Genomic DNA, 26,244 nt, shown 5'->3' with positions numbered 1-26,244 from the left:
CCCCACACTAAACAAAACCTTTCTACTTGATAAATGTTTTGTAATTTATAATTATTTGTATTATTATTAGCTTTAGTTAGTTAGATAGATATTGATAGTTGGGTTAGCTAGTAGGTTTTTATTTTGTATTACTTTTGGTTGGTTTTATTGTTTATTGTTAATAACTTTATATTGTACATGAAGCACCAAAGCTTATAAATAATGGCTTGGTCAACTCTTGCAGGCAGATTTTTGAATATTAACAAAATTGGTAGACCAATTTTCCTGAGCTCCACCACCAATCATTAAACCAACCTCCTATTTAGAAAAATTAATATCAATAACACAAAACTTTAAGAGGCTAATGTTCCATTCAAAAACTGCTTCTGAAGTCATAATAACACTCCACGTATAACAAATTTTGTGTGATTAAAGGAGTAAAAAATCAGGCATCCTCGAAAATAAAAGATGAGAAGCTGGTCATTTTTTCTTCCAGCCATACCGTCCACCACTCTCACACGTACCTAAATGGAATTTTAAATTTTGTTCTAATCAAAGTAAAAATATACCCTAGAAACCACCATGGTATAATCTCTGGGAATTTTGTATGCAGCACCACAAGCCACCCTAGGTTGCTTACCCTAGTAAGTAGTTGACATCAGAAGGATCAAAACCCATGTTGGCCCCTACTACCTCAACAACACGATTGATACCGGGGCCTTCGCTTAAGGAAAATACTTTGTTTTAACAACAACTAAGTCTTCCTTTTTCTTCGCATTAAAAGCTTCACATTCTTCAGAACCTTTTCCTTCACATTTAACTCCAGAGAATGGAATGCTTCAGTCCTTTCAGATTGACCATGGGGTAATCTCTGAAAAGGTGAGAACAAAACCATACTTTCCTATTTTTGCTTGAAGGAACAATGAGATAAGTCTTTCTACCATTTGACTAGGCGTGATTAGGTTACCCATTTGCAGTATGCCGACGACGTTTTAATTTTCTGCCCAACTATGATTAGCTAAAAACGTGTTGGGACATTTTGAATCTGTTTTGTCCGGGTCAAGTTTGTCTGTGAATGCCTCCAAAACCTCCCTTATTGGTTTTTTTTCCTTAACAAGAAACAAACTTTTCATTGATAATATGAAAATGAAGAAAAAAGTTCAAGGATACAAGCTCCCAAAGGAAGCGAAAAGAGAAAAAGAAAAAACAAATGGAACATAGAAACCAAAAACCTATGAAAAAGATGAGATCTGAAGTCCAAGAACAGATGCTGAAAACTGTTATCAATAAAGCTCGCCAACTCAAAAGGACTGAATACCGAGTAGGAAACCAAAATAATCACTTAAAACTGAAACCTCCCTCCACCAAGAGAAGACACAAAAGCGATAATATCTCAACCCTCAAAACTGCTGCAAAGCGGAACCAACCAAAAACCTGTTGCCCATAATTAAAGCCTACCAATTAAGTGAATGGAACTGGGATAAGACCAACATCTTCAAAAAATTTAAAAAAACTTTGATTATCTGCACAAAAATCTTTTTCGACTACCAAAGTGAGGTTAAGTCTTGGGCTCTTTCACTAGGTTGTAAAGTGGAAGCTCTCCCTTTTAACTATCTTGGATTCCCCCTTGGTGGCAATCAAAAAGCTCTTTCTTTTTGGGAACCCGGTGATTGACAAAATCAGAAGCAAGTTGGACAAGTGAAAAGGCCTCCTTATTTCCAAATGAGGAAGACTAGCTCTTGTGCAAGCTGCCCTAAACAACATTCCCATGTACTTCTCCCTTTTAAAAGCCCTGGCCAATGTGATTCAACCATTGCAAAAGATGATAAGAAATTCTATTTGGAATGGAGGGTCAAATTCTGAAGGCAGCAATTTGGTCAAATGGAGTTGGTCTTCTCTCCCTATTTGCCGTGCGGGATTAGGTTTGGGATCTCTATCGCAAAGGAACACAACCCTTCTCTTAAAATGGCTTTGAGGTTTCCTCTCGAAGAAAATAGGATTTGGAGAAAGGTGATAGTGGCCATCTACTACCTTGAGAAGAATGGGTGGTTTGCAAAATGCGCAAAAGGGAGTGCAAAAGACAGACCTTGCCACCTTGGGTGGAAGTTGACAAAAAACAGAGACAAATTATTGAGCTCAAGCTGCAAACGGTCAGTGGATACATTTATCCACTTATTTTCTTGAACATATGCAACAGATTGTTGGCTCTCCTTGCTCCATATGTTCAATATATCTTGGGTATTGGATGTGGATTGTATCAAAGATTGTTACTCAGTTGATGTTCAGTCCCTTTTTATCTCCTAAAGCGAGCCTTCTTTGGGTAAATGGTGTCAAAGTTCTCATCTCGGAGCTTTGGTTTGAGAGAAACCAAAAAGATTTTTGAGGAAAAAAGAAGACCTTCAGTGGAGTGTTTCAACTTGGCTAAGTTTAAAGCGTCCAATCTTTTTGCTCATTATTCTCCCTACATGATATATGCTAATTGGGGGCAATGGGGGGCTTTACTTTTCCTATTTAGATATGTACTGATACTCTGCCTTTATATTTTTGTTATTCTGGATTGTATTTTTGTATTTTTTGTTTTTTCACTCCCTTGAGAGTTTGTATCTTTGAACATTTTATGTTCCTTTTCATTCATCAATGAAAAGTTTGATTCTTGTTCAAAAAAATGGTCAGTGGATACATTTATGGGAAGACCCATGGGCCAAAGAAATTCCTCTTGCCACTGTTTTCTCTGAGTTTTATGTCATCTCGAATAAAAAGGAGGCAGTTATTGGTGATTGCTGGATGGTGTCTTCGCAGACGTGGAATTTGGGCATTAGAAGGGGCTGAGTCAATAGAAAAGTTAGATGATATCTTGGGGGGGGGGGGGGGGGGGGGGGGAACTTTTTACAGAGGGTTGAATACAGCTGAAAAGCTTCAAAGGAGATTCCCTAGATGGGCTTTATCTCCATCTTGCTGCTGTCTTTGTTTTAAGGAAGCAGAATCTTTAGACCATCTTTTTCTCTTCTGCCCATTTGCTCAATCAGCATGGTTTTCGCCCTTTGATACTTTTGGTGTGGTCAGTGGTGTGTTGCTTTCCAGAGAGTGGATCAATGGCTTTTGGAGTTCCTTGAGGGAGTCTTATTTAAAGGTAAAGATAAAATTCTATGGGGCTGTGCCGTGAGAGCCATATGGTGGCTCATTTGGAAAGAGAAAAATAAGAGAATTTTTGAAGATAGGATGACAAATAGAGATTCTTTTTGGAGTAGTGTACAACATACTCCCTCTTGGTAATGCTCAAACCACAAGAAAATCTTTTGTAATTATAGCATCCTCATGATTATCAATGATTGATCATGTAATTTCCTCTTGGGCAGGGTTCTCTACCCTGGCCCCTAGGCTGTTCTTTGGCCCTTTTGTTAATATATTCAGTTGTTTCTTAGAAAAAAAAGACTGCACGATTAGAAATGCACGAGAAAAACCCAAAAGGTTCCAACTTCCAAACCCTTTTATTTTATGTTAAAATATTAAAACACTTGGGTGTTACAAACTGTTGCTAGACACGAGGAACTTTTTTTATGGAAAAATCATTGGAGGCTACATTGTCCAACTTTTTTCCGCAAAGGGTATTTGGTGCTAATATATTAACTTTCCTAGGATACCAAGGGTTTCATAGAGGTAGGCAATTGCCTCAACTAAGAATTCGAAACGATCAGTCATGGCAGAAAAACTACTCATTTATTTTAAATGATGAATTATACATATGTTGTGCATGACATTTTTCTCATTACATGCTAGCTTTTGCAAAACGTTTAGTATCATTTTATTGTTAATGATCGACTACATTTTGTTATACATTAATTCAAATATGAAGCTTTTATATGGTTCATCACTATCCTATTGGTATATTCTGATGTTTCCTTGTTTAACTCGTGAGTATCGATTATTCACCTACATTGTCTATGTTGCACCCAGTTACTAATCCTAAATGAATGAAAATTTGATCAAGAATCTGATATATAAAGTTTCATCTGATGGCGTAAATCGTATGTGATGACTCTTATAATTTTTATTGTTATCTTGGAGTTATACTTAGTCTAGAAATATTTTGTTTTTTTCCCCATGATACTTAGAACTGATAGCACCATGGGAAACATAGTTGGATTTGCTTCTCAGTTGTATCTTCTAATTGATGCGTTAGATGTGTCCTTCCAAGCACAATTTATAGAAGATTTCGTCTCAAGTAAGTATTCTTCTTAACCATCCATTTACATGTAAATATTTAGTTTTAAAATACGTTCACTGCTCTTCTCTTTCTGGTTTGGCAGTTGAGAACCCAGGCTCCGATAATTTGAAGTCTTCTACAGTACTACCTCCACCCACAGTTATTGATCGTGTGCTCAAAGAAATCTTTCATGAAGGTATTGAACTGCCTTCTCCCCGTTAGGATATTAGGTCTGTTTTTGTGATGTCCAATGCATGAATATGCTCATCACACATCACAGCATCCATGAAAATCTTAACCAATTGCATCTTTCAGATACCCTGTAGCCGTTTATGGCACTAGTGGTCAGTGATATTCATCTGCCCCTTTTATAACAGTCATTTAGAATTTTCTCGAATAGTATTTTTGAACAAGAAACAAAATTTTCATCGATAAATGAAAAGAAAGAAAATGTTCAAAGTTACAAAATCCAAAAGGAGTGAATTTAGAATTTTCTCAAATAGTTTGCAGCTCATTTATCAGTGTTCAGTGTATTTTGCCATTTGGGGGCTGCAATGGAGATACATTACCATTTACTTTACTGAGCTATGCGTCTAAGAACATCTTAAGACGATTAGGAGGATTCAAGTTGATGCTTAACAGTAATGGCGTATGATAAATAATCATCACGTATCCATGTGCAGGAAAAAAATCCCCTTCCAAGGGTGAGAATAGGACTTCTCAAGCAATTAAAGCTGCACCACTTGATTCTCTTTTCACACGGTTTTGTTTACAGGTTCTATGGTTTGGAAACTGCAACATACGTGGTATGATTGACATACTGGCTCCCTTTATTTGGATATTGATAAAAGTTCGCGTAAAATGTAGTGGATAGGAGAATCACTTCTCGCGCATTCAGTTGTTGATATGTTTCTTCAGTATATTGATTTCATTGTTTTCTTGTTACATATGCACCTCTGTAATGAATTTACAGCAATAGCTACGCTGTGGGTTGAGTTTGTTAGAGAAGTCAGGTGGTGTTGGGAGGAGGTACAGCCCTTGCCGCGAATGCCAATTAGCAGTTCAATTGACCTTTCTACTTGTTTAGTTAACCAAAAACTGCAGATGGTAATTATTAATTTCACCTTCTGAAGACTTATTTTAGGAACTTTTTCCATGCACTATTTTACAACATAGCATGTTTTTGCAACTTGCATGTAACTTTGTTATTTGCGAATGTGACTCCTTAGAAGGATGTGTTAAGCCATCTCAGGTGACATCATCTCTGTGGGTGGTAGCATGACTCTAGCTATATGTTGTTTCTTGTATACGTTCATGCAGGACAGAGTTGGGTAATCTATTGAGATTAGTGTCTGATATTTAGTTTGAAAGTTCTGGAAATTTTAATGAGGTTTTGTGCAGTTATAGTTTCAATTTCGATTCCTGGCTACTGTTTTTAAGGTAAAACAACAGGACATAAAAAGAAATATAAGAAAAACTGGACAATCTGCTACCACATGTAAGAATTTGCCCAGGATTTTAAAACTGGAATCCAACAAGCCTCAATGCAGAAAATATCTGTTGTAAATTGATTAAGTTATAGCTTACTATTCATAATGGTTGCTGGAAAAATTTTACAGCAGTTGCATTTAAAGAGAAAAAAGAACTTAATGTCATCTAGAACTTGACTAGGACTTCAAATCTCATTTGAATTTAATTACAATCAGGATTTCAAGGTGCTCAAGACTTATAATAGAACTAAAAATAGCTGTAAAATTGAACTTCTAAAAAAAATTAGTTGATTTAAAAGGAACTAAACTTTGATAAGAACTTTTGATCATTCCATAACTTATTTTGTTATCTGTTCGGACTATTTTTCGGCATCCCCTCAAGTGCATCCTAATTTGTAATTATAAAATACTAAGCTGGGGTACCTTTATCTCTTTTTGATCCTGTTGTGGTCCTTGGCCTATATTATTCTTTTTTCTTATCTTTAGTTGTAATGCTGCTTGTTGAACTTCTCTTTGTTCGTATTGTTTCTTTTTTATTTCACTCACTTGGGAGTTTGTATCCTTGAATTTTTTTCCTTTTCATATGTCAATGAAAAGTTGTTTCTTGTTAAAAGAAGAAAAAAAATTATAGAACACTAAGTTGGCCATACATGCATGGTCTTGGATGGGATTGGCTCTTGGGCTCTTGTGGGGGTATACTTGTACATTGGAGTGATCCTTTGTATTGGTACAACGGAGGAGTCCCCACCTCTCCTTGTCTTCAAATTGGTGCATGTTGTACATGGAAGCTGCTGTCACTACATAAAAAAAAAGGGAAACTAATGTCAGATTTTTTGTTGGCTCTGCAGCTGGCTATATGCATTGAGAAGAAGCATCAGTCTAGTGAGGAGTTTCAGGATTGTCTTGGGAGCCAGGATCCTGATTCTCCTCGTGATGAGGTCACAATATTGATTTTTGCTTATTGTTATTTCAATGCCATCAACTTTCTATACTATTCAAGTTGCTCCTGTAGTTGACTTGGAAGAAATATTGAAGTTACTGTACTGGCAGGAAGATAGTCTGGTTTCCGAGGACTTCTCCATTATGCAGACGCCTGGTGAAACTTTTGATGGGAAATGTGACAGGTGAAATAAGAAGTGAGAGTTCTTTGTTTTACTTAATTGAAAAATATATACTATTTTTCTAAAAATCTAGATGTGTTTTTGTTGAAAATTTTAAAATTATACCCTTTCCTGCCCTCATCTTTCATTTATTACCGGCACACTAATGCACTAGACAGTTAAACGTGCAGTTACAATGTATGGAAGGTTCTAAATCGATGTTGAGGGTTACATGGAATAATATTTAGGATTGTAATTTTTTTTGAACAAGAAACAAACTTTTTCATTGATAATATGAAAAGGAAGGAAAAAGTTCAAGGATACAGGCTCCCAAAGGAAGCGAAGAAAGAAAAAGAAAAAAGAAAAAGAAAAACAAACAGAACACAGAAATCAAAAACACACGAACAATGTGAGATTTGAAACCCAAGAACAGATGCTGAACATTGATAACGAAAAAGTTTGCCAATTCAAAGGGACAGATTGCTGAGGAGGAAACAAAACCATTACTTAACACAAGCTGATCGCTAGAAGAAAAGAAACTGAAACCTCCCTCCACCAAGAGAAGACACAAAAGCGACCACAAAACAACTACAAAGCAGAACCAACCAAAAATCCGTTGCCCACAATAAAATCCTACCTATTCAGTGATTGGAACTAGGGTAAAGCCAACATCTTCAAAAAAGGAACTAGGGTAAAGCCAACATCTTCAAAAAATTTTAAAAAACTTTGATTATTTGTGCAAGAAGCTTTTTCGACTACCAAAGTCTCCTCCCGAGGAGGAGAAGGAATGAAATCCATTTTTGCAGAAGAATGTAATTTATCCTCTAAAAAAAGTAAATTAAATTCCTTTGCTAGGGAAACCTCTAGTAAATCTTCATTAACAACCTCTTGCTCTTCCAAATATTTAGGATTGTAAATTGTAATTGATACTGTCAGAGTTGAATAGAGAGAGGGATGAGAGTTTATGACGTTATTGGTTAGGTCGTCCAGCTAATCTGTTACATTATCTACATGAATTCTTGGAAATGTAGTTTAAGTTAAAGCAAACTTTTTATTCTTTTTTGGCAAACTATGCAGCCATTTGTCTTCAGAGGATGAATCTGAATCAAAAGCAAATCTGTTCAGATATAGTACTAAGTCTGAAGATGTGATATCAATTACTGATCAAAAGTCTCCAGATTCAATGAGACGAGGTTCAGCAGGCATGGTAGGAACCATGATGCTTCTCAATTCATACCAAAGCATGCATGCTCCATTCACACAGGTTTTCCGAGCTTCTATTTCGAATCTTCGATTCATACATATATATATACACATGTATGTACATATGTATATTTGTTACACCCACTCTGAAATCTTATCTTCCACCCAGGTTGAATAAATAATTAGTTGTTTTATATTTTTAATTTTGTTATTGCAGAATGCACCACTTATGACGGAGGACATGCATGAAGAAAGGCTCCAAGCTGTGGAGGCCTTTGGTGATTCATTTGTGAGTGCTACTTACAAGATTTTAGCTAATGCATCATACGTTTTTTCCTCATAAATTTTAAAGATGACATCTCTGTGTATAACATTGGCGTGATTGGCATCACTGAGGAGAGGCTTTTTTTTTTCTCTTCTTCTTCTTCTTCTTTTGAAAGAGAGTATTTCATTAAAGAAATGAAATGTGAAATGTGAAAGATATTCAAAAGGAGAAGAACATCCCAAACCAAAGGAGTTACAAAAAAAGTCTTCAATTGGTTAAAAGAGAGACAAAACTATAGTGTTGAAAAGTAGGAGAACATTTGCACCATGATACAACCAATGACACTATGGATTCAAAAAGGCTGGTGGTAGATGCCTCTTTTCCTTGGAAGATCCTACGGTTTCTTTCCAGCCACATGGACCAAAGCATGGCCTGAATGAAATGCATCCAGAGTGCTTTAGCTTCGTTAGTAAATGGATGGCCGAGAGCAGAGGATAGGACGGAGTCTATGTCTGTCGGGAGGACCGTAAGCCATCCAAATGAGGTTCAGAGAGAATCACCTAACATGGAAGAGAAATTGCAAGAAATGAAGATGTGCCCCAAGGACTCGCCATGTTGTTTACAGAGAACACACCCATGGGCCATGAGGAGAAAGGCTCATATGCTGCCTGAGGAGAGTGAACTGCAGATGTAATAAATATTACATTGCAGTCCAGAGCTATTAAATAGTTTTGGCAGAAGAAAATTCAAGATTAACTTTAAGATAGTAAACTCCTAAACTCCTAAACTGATCTTAATTTGAAATACTATGTCTAAATTGTCAGTGATCCATTTTCAAAGATGTTGGTTTTACATCAGCAAAGTTTTTTCTGCGACTGTCATTACTTGATGAAATGTTTTTGTACATATTTCCGTATGATGAATTTTTACACTGTTATGCACCAAAACTTTATTTTCAACCACAGTAATGCCTTAATCTGTTATTTATTTTACATTAGTTTACTTGTGTTATTTTCGAGGATTCTTAACCAAATTATAGTTGTATTTTGTGACAGGATTTTTCTGCACAGTTGGAGAAAGATATCCTGTCTTCAGGTGATAACTTCTAATGGTTTTCTTTTGTCATGATCATTAACAGAAATCTTGGGAAAAAATCCCAATGGAGTTATATGTTAATAAGATTTCACTAGAATTTTGAGAAAGAAATAAAATTGTTATATTTCTTCTATCAATTGAATCAAATACAAAGGTCTTCAAACAAAAAAGAATGAAAAAAAAAGAGAAAAATTAACACATAACTATGGAAAACTAATATTTACAATGAATATTAAAAGAAATCCAACACTCCCCTTAAGCTGATTTAAAGATGTCTTCCATAAATATTAACATAAATATGGAAAACTAATATTTACAATGAATATTAAAAGAAATCCAACACTCTCCTTAAGCTAATTTAAAGATTTCTTCCATAGTCAGCTTAATTAGGTTGTCAAATTGTCTTTTTTAAAGACCTTCTGTTAGCATATATGCCGTCTATTCTGTTATTGGAAGATATGAGAGATATTATACTAATATCAATCTTCTCCTTTATAAATTGCTTGCCAACTTCACATGCTTTGTCGTATCATGTAGAACTGGATTATGAGATATAGCGATAACCAAAAACAACCTTATTGTTGCAGTAAACTTGTATACGTGTCTTTTGATAAAATTTTAATTATTCTAGTTTACTTTTTGATCCATATTCTACCCAAATTCCATGTGCTAAGGCTCAACCTCAACACTGGTCTTGGCTACTTCATTTTGTCTTTTACTTCACCATGTAACTAAATTCCCTCTAACAAAAGAATAGTAACCAGAAGATCTTCTATCCGTAGTACTTCTTGCCAATTTGCATTAGTATAAACTTCAACTCAAAGATGATTATCTTTCTTGAATAATATACCGTCAACTTTAGAAGAAAAATAAAATTGCTTTTCTTATTCCAAATAAAACTCTAGTCACCTTTAAACAGGGTGAGAAACTTTCCTTAACAAGGAGACTGTTAGAATCCATATAAACGAATTAAATTTACCCAACCCATCAGCTTAAGCTTTTGGGTTGAGTGGTGGTTTGTTCCTTCTTAAATTGCTATCAGAGCGGGAGGTCTTATATTCGAACCCCTGCATTGTCGTTTCCTCCCCATTTATTATGATTTCCACTTGTTGGGTCTTGATGTTGTTTTCCAAGCCCACAAGTGAGGGGGAGTGTTAGAATCCATATAAACGAATTAAATTTACCCAACCTATCAGCTTAAGCTTTTGGGTTGAGTGGTGGTTTGTTCATCCTTAAGTTGGTAAAAACATAAACTCCTAATTACACATAATAAAGGAAACTATGAATTCCTATATAGAAAAGGAAAGAGTAAACATGAATAGACACGAAAAAGTATTTGAGTAAACTTCAATTCCTCAAGTAGCCTTTTAATCCATATACCTTCACAAATACCATGAGCTAAAGCTCTAAACTCTGCTTCAACACTACTTCTTGCTACTACATTTTGTTTTTTGCTTCACTAGGTAATTAAGTTACCTCCAACAAATGAACAGTAACTAGATGTAGTGTGTCTGTCTATATCACTACCAGTCCAGTATAAACTTCAACTTGCAAATGATCATGTTTTTTTTTTTTTTTTTTAACAAGATACTAACTTCTCATTGAAATAATGAAAAGGAACAAAATGTTCAAAAATACAAATTCTCGAAAGAGTGAGAAATGAAAAAACAAAAATTAAAAAGGTACAATACAGGCTCCCCAATTAGAGCATATCAAGCTAGGGGTGTAACTTTTAAAAATAGAAGATAAGGAACACCATTGAGAAACTTTGAACTTAGCTATATTGAAACGCATCTCCGGAGATTGCCTCTTGTCTTCAAAAATTCTGAGATTCCTTTCATACCACAGCTCGTAGAGTAATGCCTTTGTAGCGTTAAGCCGATGAAGGTTGGCTTTAGGATTAAAGCTTGGCCCGAGAAGAAGCATTCGACCTATTGCTTCGCATCCCCCATCAGTTTACTATGAAGAGCAAAATCAAAAGGATCGAACTACCGCCAAGTATCCTACAAAAAGACTCCCGAGAGCCAGAAGTATTGAAGGAATGGCCATGATCCAAGATCTAAAAGAGAAAGGACTCAAAATTCTATAAGAATGAATAGAAATGGCAAAGCCAGAAGCATATCTAGTAGCAGACGCAAAGAGAGCATAGCCGTTTCTCACTCGGTTTATTAGGTTTTGGAATCGAAGTCTCCAAGCTTGACCCCTCCCACACAGGGGCGACTGGCTGGGGAAAGAACCCAAAAGCAATAATAGGAGTCCCGGTCCGCTATGAGCAAAGCGAATAGAGGAAGGCCCGGACCGTTCCGGGAGTACCAACTACCATGTAATGTCGTAGAAACTATGTTGTAGTGAGGGGTAGTTGACTTCGTCATGTATTCTTTCGGGGGTAGGTAGTTCCTTTTGAGGGAGCCGGGCAGGCGTCAGCCCCCATACATGGTCTTACGAGCCATGAGCAGGTTGAAGAGAGCTCTAACAGGCCTTGGAGGACCGAACCCACGTATGTGGCAAAATACGGGGATGACTTGTGGCTAGGGGTGAAAGGCCAACCAAGATCGGGCTGGATGTTGGTCCAGCCTACTACGAGGATCTGAAAGATATTATCAGCATCAATGTTTCCAAAGACCCACGATAATTTAAAAACTTCAAAGAGAAGATCTCAACATTGACGAGCAAAAGGGCAAAGGAAAAGAATGTGAACCAAGCTCTCTTCATTGGAATGGTAGAGTGGGCAAATTGAGGGCAGGAGAACATGACCAGACAACTTCTTTTGTAATACCTCTGCTGTGTTAACTCTTCCAAACAAGAGAATCCAAGTGAAAAAACTCTGATTTCTTTGGACTTTTGGTCTTCCAAATAGCTTTAAATAAATCTTGAGGCATAGGAGCATTTGAGGAAAACTTACAGAGGGAAGCCAGTGTGAATTCACCTGAATTATCCAAGGACCAAATCCTTCTATCTGCTCCATTTACGTGGGAATATATATTTAGAAGTGGCAGTAGAGAAATATATTCCTCGATCTCATCATCCTTCAAAGCCCGACGAGAAGTAATTTTCCAAGACGTCTGTGGATCCCAAAAATCAGCAACTGAACCTGAAGGGGACAAGGATAAACGATAAATTTTTGGAAATCTGACCAAACGTCTGTGGATCCCAAAAATCAGCAACTGAACCTGAAGGGGACAAGGATAAATCTGACCAAGAGAGGCTTGTCCTCTATCCAGATGTGGTTCTTGAAAAGAATATTGGAACTTGTTTTCTAAATAGTATACCTTTGCCCAGAGTTCCTTTCAGATATTTTAGGATCTTGTGAACGGCATGAAAATGAATTGAACCAGGAGGGTGCATGAATTGGCTTACTACACTTACAAAAAAGGCAATATCAGGAGGTGTGAGACAAATAAATGAGTCTACTCACAAGTTTTTGATATTTCTCCTTATCTTTTAACTTCATCATCTTTTGCAATTTGTAATTTTAAATTTGGTTCAACAGGAGTTTCAGCAACCTTGCAACCAAGTAAACCTGTTTCTTTAAGTAAGTTAATGATGTATCCTAAAGCGAGTTTGAGGAGTTTTCAGCCTTGATAATGTGAGACCTCCCATAGTAAATACCTACACTAAGAAGAAATACTAGAACTACCAAGTAATTTGAGGTACTTGGACCCTCCCCTCCTCTCTTGAGTATTCTTACTCAAGCCTAAACCATACTCACTCCATTGGATACCTTCATCCTTGCACCTCCATTCTATTTATAACAACACTCCCTAACCACTTTCCTATCTAATTACTAAGGTACCCTCGATACTCTAATAATATCCCTTTATTACCCTAAGGGTGATTCCTATCATTACCCGCCCCTTAAAACACACCTTGTCCTCAAGGTGTGGCTAAACAAAAACTTTTTTTTTTTTTTTTTTTTCAACCACAAAAATTGGGATTCAGCCTTCAACAAAAAACTGCAAAAGAAATCCCTAGTTGGTTCCGCGGCTACTATGATGAAGCGCTGGTGGTATGTCGATGTGTGGGGACGCCGGCAGTTGAAGCTTTGGCGATGCGGGCTAAGGAAGATGGTGGCAGCGGCAGTGACATCTCCACCGGTGCACGGTATCTGACAGTCGGGGGCTGCGGTGGCTGGCGATCGGTGGTGGTGTGTGGCCGGCTGTCGTCGATGACAGATCGGCGTAGTGCAGATGCCATGGGTGCCGATCGGAGCAGGCGATGGCTGATGGTCGGTGGGTAGAGCGACGGCGGAGGAAAACAGTGACTGGGTGTCGTCGGTGGTGGAACGTCGTCGTACATTGGGCGTGGATGAAAATAGTAAAGTGTGGCGGCTAGGGCTACGTCTCGTATGCGGGTAGGTTGTGGCCCATTCGATTTAATTTCCGGGTTTAGAACCAATGACACCTCGGCCCAAAACCCATTTGCCAAATCCACTATTTTGGCCTTTATAAATAAATGGGCCTCAATAGCTGCATCTGCATTCAGATCCGACCCACGTAGCCCAAATACTCCATCATTTTCAACCCCTTGATCCCACTTTCTTCTAGAATCCTCTCCAATTTTAGCATCCACGTAATTAGGGATCCTCCTGCCTCCTTTTTTCGTGACCCGTACTGTGATCCGACCCATGTAACACTTTCTGGCATTTCACGAAGCTTCCATCGATGCCTCCACCACGTCTCCTTCTCCGACCACATCCGCAATTGTCGTCGGCGATGGACTCCGTCGGCCATATTTCTTGCTTTCTTACCCTCTTCTTCATGATAATCCGCCTTCTCCCGAGCTTTGCGACCGTTGAGGCCTCGTCTTCTACAGCATCTTCCTCTCCTTCGATTCATCACCTTCCGCCATAAAATCGATAATGGTCCTCGATTTTTCTTCGGAACTCTAGTCTTTCCCTCATCTGACGTCGTCCAAGTCTTCTCATGCTCGATCTTCGAATTCCAGTGACCTTCCTTCAATCGCAGCCGATCAGTTCGTTCTCTCTTCTTCCTTTTGCAGGCATTCTTTCGCAAGTACAAGTACACTTTCTTGAACGATCTGACCTTTTTTTTTCTTCGTATGATTGATCCAGGTAACGTTCGATCATCATTTCTCATACCACGATTCTTCTTCCAATCTCTATGTGGTATTTCTGGAATAATTTTCACGGGTGTAATCTGTACTTTTGTTCCCACTCGAGCATCTTCCTCTCTGTTTTTCAATGGAGATTCAAACGCTTCACGTATGGCTTTGCACCCCTTGTCCATTATATTCATCATGGATTCTAACTTTTCATCCATGTTCTTAAAGATTCGGTGCAACTCTTCAAGTAGGGATGATTTCTCATCATCAACCTCCATGGCCAGAAACGAACTGCTCTGACACCATTGTTAGGACCCAAACAAGAAATACTAGAACTACCAAGTAATTTGAGGTACTTGGACCCTCCCCTCTTCTCTTGAGTATTCTTACTCAAGCCTAAACCATACTCACTCCATTGGATACCTTCATCCTTGCACCTCCATTCTATTTATAACAACACTCCCTAACCACTTTCCTATCTAATTACTAAGGTACCCTCGATACTCTAATAATATCCCTTTACTACCCTAAGGGTGATTCCTATCAGGTAACGGGGTAAATTCACCATTGGGGATGTCAAAGGGGAGGACTTTTGTATGGGTACTATTTAGGTTTTTGTGTTCAGCTTGTTATGGTATGTTTTGTCTTTTGTAAGGTGTGTCCTTGGTAGGAGAGCTCCCAACCCTCTTGAATGGTTGGGCACCTTGTAAGCCTTTGTGATGTACCTATCAATAACTACTTTAGTTAGCCTTGGGTAAATTAGTTAGTTAGATAGTTAAGTTGTTAGCTTTTCCCCTATCCCTTGGATTATTCCTATAAATAGTTGGCCATTTGTATCTTTTCCTACGCTTCAATACAAATCTAGTTTCCTCTCAAATTCTATTACACCAATTTGGTATCAGAGCAACCAACGTCCTTGGGTATTTGTCAATGGCGGGAAGAAAGAATGCTCCGGTAGGTGGAGATTCTTCACTCGGTGACAAAGAAGCGGAACCAACTACCGCTCTCTCTCCACGGTCATCAACCATTCGCTTTCTGATGGTTGAAGGAGCTGTTGAAAATTTACAACGGAATGTGGTTGAGATCAAACAAATCTTGAACGTTTTGGTAGACAAGATTGATGGCTTGCAAGTACAACAAGAACAACCAAGAAAGAAGAATGACAAGGAGGTTCAAGAATAGGGGGATTGCTATGGGCTGTGAAACACAACAGCAACTGCCAAGAATGCTTAAAGATCCTGTTCCTCTCAAAGAAACCCATCCTACTCTTCGTCAACATTCTGAAATGGCCTATAATCCAAACCAAGAACCTTATCCCAGAACCCCTTCTAGCCATCAAGAACCATACTATGCCCTTCCACCTTATCAAGAAAGACAGTAAGAACAGCGTGCTCGTCATCAGTATGATCACTGCCCTCGTCGACGGCAATTCCCTGTAGATTCATCTAGTGATGAGGAGGATATGCCACCTTGGGATGGCCGGCGACAACAGCAGTACAATCCCTATCAACCCCGCGAGCCCAGTGAGTACAAGATGAAGGTCGATCTCCCTCCGTTTGATGGCAGATTAGATATCGAAGGCTTTCCTGAGTGGATCAAGAATGTGGAAAGTTTTTTTGAGTACTTTAGGCTGTTTTTTCTTGCTGAATATCATATTTTGTGAGGAAGATACCTTACAAATTGGTATTAGAGCCATCCATCCTGTGGAAACTATCCAAAATGACCCAGAAGAAGGTGGAGGAACGCTTCGAGAGCAATGAAAAAGAAGTGGAGAGTATTAAGGAAAACTTGAAAAGGATTATGCACCAACTGGAAGAACAGGGCAAAGTAGTAGCCATGTTGGTGTCGGAGTTCGAGGCCTCTAAGGCTAAGGGGACGTGGTTGGTTGTAGGAGAAATGTCCCAACTGAAGAGGAAGTTCTAGGAAGGGGAAGATGAGACCAACAGATTTAAGAACATGGGAGATAAGGGGGATGAGGGTCAGTACGACCGCAGCAAGTTCAAGAAAGTAGAGATGCAAGTATTTTCCGGCGATGACCCGAATGGGTGGCTGTCTAGAGCTGATAGATACTTTCAGATACACTGGTTGTCGGATTCGGAGAAGGTGATCGTGGCGGTGATAAGCTTCGAAGAAGCAGCGTTATCATGGTACCGTACCGTTAGGAAACACGAGAATAAGAATTCACAAATTGGCAGGACCTTAAAATCCGACCGTTTGTGAGATTCCAACCATCGCAAGAAGGTAGCCTATGTGCACGATTCCTCGCCATAAAGTAGGAGTGGATGGTGGTGGAGTACTAGCGACTGTTCGAAGAGATGGCAGCAGCGGTGCGAGGTTTACCGGACGATGTTCTGGAAGGGACATTCACAAACGGCTTGCACCCCTTGATTTGGGCCAAAATATTGAGCAGAGAAGAAGCAGGGTTGGACCGTGTCATGAGGACGACCCAGTTAATCGAGGATTGCAACTCAGCGGTCCAGGAAGGCAACGTTAGTCCCACTTCCCAATCTAGTCAAAAACGGCAATTAAGCCCACTAGCCTAATTCTTGCCATCCGTACAGTAACCATAGAAGGGAAACCTTCCACGTTTCCCACGACGCCGCAACCTACGACTCTTACAGCTAGACAAGACACATGTGTCAAAAAACTTTTTGAGACAGAGAACCCTGCACGCAAGGAAAAAGGACTTTGTTTCCATTGTGATGAAAAGTACACAGTGGGTCACAAGTGTAAGAATCGAGAACTGAGGGTTTTAATGGCGCACAGATGAAGAATAAGATGTAACCCTAGAAGAGAAGGAAGACGAAGTTCAGGCGATGGAAGAAGTTGGAGAAGTGGTGGAACTTTCACTCAACACCGTAGTGGGGTCATCTCGGGTACGATGAAGCTGAAGGGGAAGATCAAGGAGTCATCGGTGGTGGTGCTGATCGACTGGGGGGCTACCCACAATTTTCTTTCTTAGAAGGTGATTGAGACCCTTCAGTATGTGACGATTGTGACTTCCAACTATGGAGTCGTGATGGGTACCGGAGTGGCAGTCAAGGGTAAGGGAGTGTGCAAGGGGGTTGTTCTCAAACTTCTCGAGATACCAGTGGTTGAAAACTTTTTGCCCTTGGAGCTGGGAGGTAAGATGTTGTCTTGGGGATGCAATGGCTGCGCACGTTGGGATCTATGGAGGTGGATTGGGGGGTGTTGACCATGACGTTCCACAAAGGAGGAGCTCGAGTAGTGCTACGAGGGGATTCCACGCTCACCAAGGCAGAAGTCTCATTCAAAAGGATGGCTTGAAGCTGGGGGCACATCACCAAGGGTTCTTGATCGAATTCAGGGCCTTTATCGGAGAAACCGCTACTGATGCTGAACCCTCAGCCACCCCACCGCAGGTCATTACCTGTTTGGTAGAGCTTTTATTGGACGAATATCAGTCCATTTTTAACAAACCTGGTGGCCTTCCACCATCGTCGGTCATTCCCCAGTGAACGTACTGTTAGGCCCCCAATAGTTAATACTTACCATAGGAAGGGTAAAAGGGGAATTATACTAGGGAACAAATGATGTAGGGGAATGTTAGGGGTAACGGTTATCAACTCCCTTTCATAAACTGATTTGAATTGCCCTTGTCGTGATAGGGTGTGGCTGAAATAGGCAATGGGATGTCGCTCTTGCATTAAGACAGCTCCTAACCCTGTCCCCGAGGCATCAGTTTCCATGACAAACGGTACGCTGAAGTCGGGTAGGGCGAGCACAGGCAGTGTCACCATAGCCGTTTTAAGCTTTTGGAAAGCCTCAGTGGCTAATTCATTCCAAGCAAACTCATCTTTCTTCAGGAGTTGGGTAAGGGGGGTGGCCAGGCTACCATAGTTTACTACAAACTTACGATAGTACCCCGTTAAGCCTAAGAATCCCCTCAGTTCTTGCAAGTTCGTTGGTATAGGCCACTGGAGCATAGCTCTGATCTTCTCAGGGTCCGCCTCCACACCTTCCGCAGAGACCCAATGTCCCAGATATTCCACCTTTTCTTGAGCAAAACTGCACTTCTTGAAGTTGGCATACAAAGAATGGTCACGTAGCAGATTAAACACCACTGTTAAGTGAGTGATATGAGAATTTAAATCGGGGCTATAGATTAGTATGTCGTCGAAGAACAACAGAACGAACTTACGAAGAAATGGCTTGAAGACTTGGTTCATCAATGCTTGGCAGGTGGCCGGTGCGTTGGTTAACCCAAAAGGCATCACCAAGAATTCATAATGGCCTTCATGCGTTCTAAACGCTGTTTTTTGGACATCCTCCGATGCCATACGTATTTGATGATAGCCTGATTTCAAGTCAATCTTGGAATATATGCGAGAACCATGGAGTTCATCCAAAAGCTCATCTATCACTGGGATTGGGAATTTATCCGATACGGTGGCATTGTTTAGGGCCCTGTAGTCGACACAGAAACACCAACTTCCATCTTTCTTTTTCACTAGAATGACAGGACTAGAGTAAGGACTTACACTTGGCTGTATCAACCTCTTTTGGATCATCTCTCCGATCATCTTCTCGATCTCAGCCTTCTGCACATGGGCATATCGATAAGGTCTTACATTGAGATACCTCCAAACTTCAGGCGACAAGTGAGGGTCCCTTACCTCCAAGTCTGTCATCTGCCCTGTTCCATGGGCTGTGATAGCCCGTAGTTCCACGAAGTACCCTTCATCGGTGTCTTGCCACGACTTGGTTAGCCGCTTAAGAGATACCTCCAAACGTGCCAGAGTAGGGTCCCTGCACAGAACAATCCTTTTGTCTCCCCTTGTGAACGACATGGTTAAGGCGGGCCAATCGGTTTCCATTTTTCCCATTGATTGCACATTTCATCCCTAAGATCACATCAAGGTCGTTCAATTCTATAGTCAAAAAGTCTTCCACCACTGTGATCTTCGGAAGTTCAAGCACTATGCCACAGCATATCCCTTGCCCTTTTACAGCCGCACCTGTCCCAGCAATGATGCCATAATTATAAGTATCGGATTGAGGAATGTTTAAGTCACTAACCAGTTTTTGTGAGACGAAGTTGTGTGTCGCACCATAGTCTAGCAGAACTACAACCTCCCGGCCTAGCAATACTCCCCATATTTTAATCATTCCCGGAGTTTTTAAGCCCACGATCGTGTTCAAGCGACACATAACGACTTTTCCTTTTTCCTCAGATCGATCGTCGCCTTCTCTGAGTGGTTCGTCCTCCTCTGGTTCTAACTCTTCATCATTGTGTACCACAATAACTCGCAACTGTTGGTTCTTGCACTTGTGCCCCACAGTGTACCTCTCCTCACATTTGAAGCAGAGTCCGCACTCTTTTCGTTTCTTGTATTCCTCTTCTGTTAACCTTTTGTAGGCGGTTTCCCGCTTGGCCGTTGCTAGGGGCGAAGTCACCGGGGTAGCGTTGGACTTACTGGCCAGGGTAACCGTTCGGGTTGGGGTAGTCTCACCCGTTTTGGCTGTCGATTTCACCCCATTGCTGCACCCTTCGTATTTCGGTCCCAGGCTCCTTCCCCTGCCTCTTGAACTGCGGTGGCTATGTCCTCTACTAACTGAGCTCGTTTCATGATTTGTTCCAGGCCAATGGGCTCTGTCGCCAAGACTTCCACCCGTACCACGGGGTCGAGGCCATTCAAGAATGCACACTCTAAGACTTCATCAGTGAGATGGGGAAGAGGTGCTGACAGGGCTTCGAACGTATCGATGTAATCGGCGATGGTTCCTTCTTACTTAATCGCGAGTACCCGCGCGCATTGATGTTTCTCCTTGGCCTTCCGGAATCGCATCAACAAACGGCTCCGCAGGTTTTCCCAACTAGTGAACCGATTCCGCTTCTCATGGTAACGATACCAAGCCAAAGCCACACCGTCAAAGCTTATCACAGATACGATATGCTTTTCTTCTTCAGTAAGCTTGTGGATTTCGAAATACCTTTCAGCGCGGAATAGCCACGAATCTGGATCCGGGCCCATGAAGATGGGCATCTCCACCTTCTTGAACTTATTGCGGTCGTATCCTTGCTCCTGTATCTGGATGACCCTTGTTGGTTCAACCGCTTGCTTCTCTTTTTGTAACGAAGACTCCCCCAGCTGCAACATCGAAGAGGTATTTCCGCCGGTGACATCTGCTATGAATCCTTCCAACATCGCTTGGATTCGGTCCGTCGTCTTCTGCTATTCATCCATCTTACCACACAGGGTCGCGACCACCACCTTGAGGTCGACGATTTCCTTCTCGGTTGTTTCACATCTGGATTCAAGTTCCTTCACGGTCATCTTCGAGTTTCTTATCCCGGTATCGAGCTGCTCTGATACCAATTTGTGAGGATAAACTTCACTTTTGGTATTAAAATTCACAAGAACTGCCCTTAGGCGTTACACAACTGACCCACCTATTCGAGAGGGTGGGTGTTCTCTCCCTCACAACCTTTTGGCACTCAAAACTCGACTGATCCCCTCTTCCCCCTACTCGTCCTTTTTCTACCAGTACGCACTCACCCAAAACACTACTGGGGCCACTAACAAAACCGTTACCCCTAACATTCCCCTACATCATTTGTTCCCTAGTATAATTCCCCTTTTACCCTTCCTATGGTAAGTATTAACTATTGGGGGCCTAACACGTACGCCCTTACCGGTATCCTTCAGAAAACAGAAATTGAACGTTTGGTGAGTGAGATGCTTACTGCAGGAATTATCCGACCTAGTATCAGCCCCTACTCGATCTCGGTGTTGTTGGTGAAAAAGAAGGACGGTAGTTGGTAGTTTTGCGTGGATTACCGTGCCCTAAACAACGAAACCATACCTGACAAATTTCCGGTCCCTGTGGTAGAAGAATTGCTGGACAAACTCCATGGATCACAAATTTATTCCAAGATCGACCTCACGGCCGATTACCATCAGATCCAGGTCATCATGGGAGATGTTGAGAAAATAGGGACCCATGAGGGTCACTATGAGTTCCTTGTTATGCTATTCGGACTCACTAACGCACCAACTACTTTTCAAGCTCTAATGAACTGGATATTTCGACCTTTTCTTCGTAAGTTTGTACTTGTTTTCTCTTATGATATTCTAAAGCCCTGATTTGCAGACACCCCAAACACTTAGGAGTGGTTTTCAACATCTTGAAGGACCACTCGCTCTATGCCAATATGAAGAAGTGTCAGTTCGCTCGGGACCAAATCGAGTACCTCCACCATTGGATCTCAGCCCGGGGGTAGAGGCCGACCCGAAGAAAGTTCGGGCTATGATCCAATGGCCCATTCCGTCCAATCTTAAAGAATTGAGGGGCTTCCTGGACCTCACAGGGTATTACCGTCGGTTCGTGGCCAACTACGAGGCAATTGCTGCCCCCTCACACAGCTCCTCAAGAAGGATGCGTTCGTTTGGTCAACCCAGGCCATCGAAGCATTCAACTGCCTAAAGAACGCTATGGTAACCATCCTGGTGTTGGCATTGCTAGACTTTCACACCCCTTTCGTGGTCGAGACCGATGCTTCCGGTTCTTGTTTAGGTGCCGTTTTGTCTCAACACAACTGCCCAATTGCCTTTTTCAGCCAAACACTATCAACTCAAGCCCAACTGGAGTCTGTCTATGAGCTGGAACTCATGGCTATTGTATTGGCAGTTCAATGGTGATAGCTGTACCTATTGGGGTAGAGATTTCTAGTCCGAACCGACCAACAGGCGCTCAAGTACTTGCTGGAGCAGCGCGTTACTCCCCCAGAATACCAGTGATGGGTTGCTAAATTGCTTGGGTACGATTTTGAAATTCAGTACCGACCAAGTCTCGAGAATAAGGCGGCAGATGCCCTCTCCCTCATGCCCCCCATGGTGTAGTTGGCCACCCTCATAACCCTACCTCTGTTTGATATTGAAGTGATCAAAGCCGAGATGGCCAAGGACCCAAATTATGTACGGATCATTCAACAGTTGGAGACCGATGAGGACAGTGTTCCAAAATTTTTCGGTCAGCCAGGGTAAGCTATTATACTAAGGCAGGTTAGTGTTAACCATAGATTCTATTCTTATTCCCACTATTCTCCATACATATCATGACTCAGTTTTTGGAGGCCACTTCGGATTCCTGCGGACTTATAAGAGGCTGACCAGCAAACTTTACTAGTCGAGCATGAAAAATGACGTAAAGGCGTATGTTGAAAAATGCTCAACTTGCGAGCGCAACAAATCCTTATGGCCGATTGTGACCAAGCCCTCAACTGCTTGAAGGTTCACCTCGGTAATGCACAGGCCCGTATGTAGAAATTCGCTGATAAACACCGGCGAGAAGTCAAGTTCACCGAAGGGGACCAGGTGTATCCTGCCCATACCGCCAGCTCTCCTTGGCGAAATGACGTTGTGAAAAACTGACCCCGAAGTATTTTGGTCCCTACGCCATACTGTCTCGTGTGGGCCCTATGGCATACAAACTTGACCTTCCACCAGAAACGATGATTCACCCGGTCTTCCATGTGTCCCAATTGAAGAACACCATAGGCCTCGACCACACTGTCCAGTAGCACCCGCTAGCTCTTTCCGAAAATTTTGAGTGGGTGGCAAGCCTGTTGATGTGCTAGGCCTGCACAAGAGCCCCGACACTGATGAATGGGAGATCCTCATTCAATGGCGTGACCCTCCAGAACACGAAGTGACTTGGGAGAGCGTTACTACCATCCGTCGTCAATTCCCTCACTTCCACCTTGAGGACAAGGTGTCTTTCTCCCCAGGGTTAATGTGAGACCTCCCATGGTAAATACCTACACTAGGAAGGGTAAAGGGGTAAATTCACCATAAGGGAGGTCAAAAGGGAAGGACTTTTGTATGTGGGTACGTTGTATGGTACTATTTAGGCTTTTGTGTTCACCTTGTTATGGTATGTTGTCTTTTGTAAGGTGTGTCCTTGGTAGGAGAGCTCCCAACCCTCTCGAACTGTTGGGCACCTTGTAAGCCTTTGGGCTGTTTGTTCTGGCTGAATATCATATTTTGTGAGGAAGATGCCTTACAGATAACCTTACTTAGTTCAGTCTCGGTCAGTGATGATGTTGATAGAAGGTGCTGGTCCTTGGAACCCTTAGGGGCCTTTTCGGTAGCCTCTTTATGTAGGCAACAAAATTCTACCTCATTGCCAAAGGATTTTTTTGATGCGTCATGGAAAACAAAAAGTCCAAAGAAAGTTAATGTCCTAGTATGGATCCTTCTTTATGGCAAAGTTAGTACGACTGATGTCCTACAGGAAAAGAACCCTTCAATGGTTCTTTATCCCTCCATTTGTTCATTGTGCGGCAGTTCTTGTGAGTTCCAGCAACATATATTCTTCCATTGTTCATATTTTACTTGTTGGAACTATTCTTCGAGATCTTTGAGGTCTCTTGGGCTTTTGACTTTGATGTTTCAAAGGCTATTCACTCTTTGTTAATTGGTCCTAGGCTTGCACAAAAGGCGGGTCTTCTTTGGTGCAATGGAGTTAAAGTTTTGCTGTCCGACATTTGGTTTGAAAGGAATCAAAGGATTTTTTAGGGGAAAAGAAAAGCTTCGGTTGATGTTTTCAACTTAGCCTCCGCCGTCCGCCGTAGCGCTCTTCCGTCGCTTCCTAGGGTTCAGCCGCCGCCGTCTAGGGTTCGCCATCCTTTCTCTCCGCCGTCTGCCGTCGCCGACAACGGTCCAACGCCTAGGGTTCCGCCACCGCCACAGTGCAGTTTTTTGTGTTTTTTTTGGGTCTTTACATGAAAATCAACCGTTGCTGTGTTGAGAATAGGCTTTTCTGCATTTGGGTTGAAGATGAGTGCTTTAATATCGAAGATATGTCGTAGGGAGGTGTTGCCTTTGGAATTTGGCCATTTATCTTGGTTTGAAAATCGGTTGGTTGAATTACTGCAATTACCTGTGCATGAATACTTCTTTGCACATGAAAGAATTGAATTCGGTACTTGCAGATTGAGGAAATTCAGAGCTAACCGAAGAAGCAGCATTGAATGCATGGTTTGACCTTCAACTGGGGGAAGAAGAAATCTTGTTATTTCTTCGGGACCAAGGAAACAAGTTGGTTAGCCTTTTGGGATATGCTGAAGGTTTGTTTGGTTCGTTCTCACTCTGAAACCCTAAAAGGTAAGGATGCCTTCCAAGGTAGGGTTGACACTTTTTTGATGGAGAATACGGGGGATCTCTTCTACAGGTCCTCTAAAGCAATTTTGGGTTAGGAAGGATTCTGATGTCTTGGAGATTGATTGGGACAATATGATGGTCATCACGAAATTTTATGCCTTAGACAGCTAGAAGGATATAGCTTTGGCACTTAAAAGAAAAGTTCTCTCAGGACTGTCAGATTAACCCGTTTTTGGCTGATAAAGCGCTTTTAAGGTTTGAGGACGATAGATTGTTGAACTCAAAGTGGGCTAATGGCTTGTGGCAAAAGGTAGGAGAGTTCCATTTGAAGCTAGAGAGATGTAGCTTTGAAGACCATAGCAAGAAGGAAGTGGTGAAATGCTTTGGAGATTGGGTAAAGATTTGTGATTTACCTTTAAATCTTTGAAATAAGCAATACTTTGAAGAAATTGGAGCTCAACTTGGCAGTTTAAAGAGGATCTCCTACAAAACCTTAAATCTTTCGGATTGTGCAGAAGCCTTGATTCAGGTGGAAGAGAACTCGTGTGGATTCTTACCAGCATCAGTTAAAATCAACACAAAGTTTGGCAGCATTGTAGTTCGTGTGAGGGAGGTTGAGAGTGTTGAGAAAAAATAGAGTTTGATCTCCAGTAAGATGTTGGTTGCAAGATCTTCAAATGTGATAGATATTCGACGACTTCATTTGTTGTTGTCACATATGAAGAGCCTTCTCAAGGATTTTCATTTGACAAAGATACTCTAAATATGAAGTTGGTTTGAAAATGTAGAGGGCGGCCCAAATGTTCTACCTATTTTGGTTAAAATTTCGCCGAAACTTTTGTCTGCTCAAAGAAACGAATTGAGAATTGATCCTCAAACTTTAGAAGGTGCTAAGGAAGCCAAGACAACTGACGACCAGATTGATAGTAGCCCGACTCTTGACCCAGATTTACTGCCGCCTAGGACTATTATTCCCACCACCTCCCCCGGCCATTTTTTTATTCGAGGAAAAAGAATGACTCTTCGAGGCAAGCAAAGGAAAGAGGAGGGTACCAGAAGGACGTTTCACCTCTCAGCCATGGTATCATCAATTATACAAGTGAGCAGGCCAATCTTCTTATCAAGGATAATGTTTTGTCTGATGATGAGATTTCAATGTTAGTGTTAGTAGTGAAGAACCAGTAGAGTATTTTGAGAAGGAAGCGGTTGTTAATAAAGATTTATCAGAGGTTTCCCTACGAGAGGAATTTAATTTACTTTTTGCAGAGGATAATCACTCTTCTGCAAAAATAGATTCCATTCTTTCTCCTTCTCCGAAGCAGACTTTGGTAGTCGAAAAAGCTTCTTGGGCAGAAAATCAAAGGTTTTTAAAATTTTTGAAGATGTTGGCCTTACCCTAGATCCAATCACTGATTAGGTAGGCTTATGGGCATCAGGTTTTTGAGGGTTGAGTTTCTTTCGCTTTTGTGTCTTCTCTTGGTGGGGAGAGGTTTCAATTTCTTCTCTTTTGGCGATGTGTTAAGTGATGGTTTTGGTTTCCTCCTCAGCAGTCTGTCCTTTGTATTGGCGAGCTTTCCCGTATTCAGTGTTCAGCATCTGTTCTTGGGCTTCAGTTCTCATATTTTTATTGGTTTTTGTTTTCTTTGTGCTGTTTGTTTTTTCTTTTTCTTTTTTCACTTCCTTTGGGAGCTTGTATTCTTGAACTTTTTTCTTCCTTTTC

General features: G+C 41.1%; 1 protein-coding gene across 1 annotated transcript in view; it reads left to right on the top strand.

Moving 5' to 3' along the window:
• The window catches only part of LOC111018925 (Rab3 GTPase-activating protein catalytic protein), a 45,128-nt gene that overhangs the window by 5,578 nt on the left and 13,306 nt on the right, over positions 1 to 26,244 (top strand). Inside the window, exons 10-18 of the mRNA XM_022295183.2 lie at positions 4,092 to 4,201; positions 4,287 to 4,379; positions 4,867 to 4,989; positions 5,157 to 5,290; positions 6,522 to 6,611; positions 6,724 to 6,797; positions 7,851 to 8,037; positions 8,194 to 8,265; positions 9,297 to 9,336. Of these exons, the coding sequence (XP_022150875.1) occupies positions 4,092 to 4,201; positions 4,287 to 4,379; positions 4,867 to 4,989; positions 5,157 to 5,290; positions 6,522 to 6,611; positions 6,724 to 6,797; positions 7,851 to 8,037; positions 8,194 to 8,265; positions 9,297 to 9,336 (923 nt within the window). The remainder of the gene's footprint in view (positions 1 to 4,091; positions 4,202 to 4,286; positions 4,380 to 4,866; positions 4,990 to 5,156; positions 5,291 to 6,521; positions 6,612 to 6,723; positions 6,798 to 7,850; positions 8,038 to 8,193; positions 8,266 to 9,296; positions 9,337 to 26,244) is intronic.

Source organism: Momordica charantia (assembly GCF_013281855.1).
Source record: "Momordica charantia cultivar OHB3-1 chromosome 3 unlocalized genomic scaffold, Mcharantia_2.0 BLBB01000003.1, whole genome shotgun sequence".
In the NCBI taxonomy this organism is placed as follows: Eukaryota; Viridiplantae; Streptophyta; class Magnoliopsida; order Cucurbitales; family Cucurbitaceae; genus Momordica; species Momordica charantia.
The sequence above is the reverse complement of the archived record's forward strand: the minus strand, read 5'-3'. Positions and strand labels throughout refer to the sequence as shown.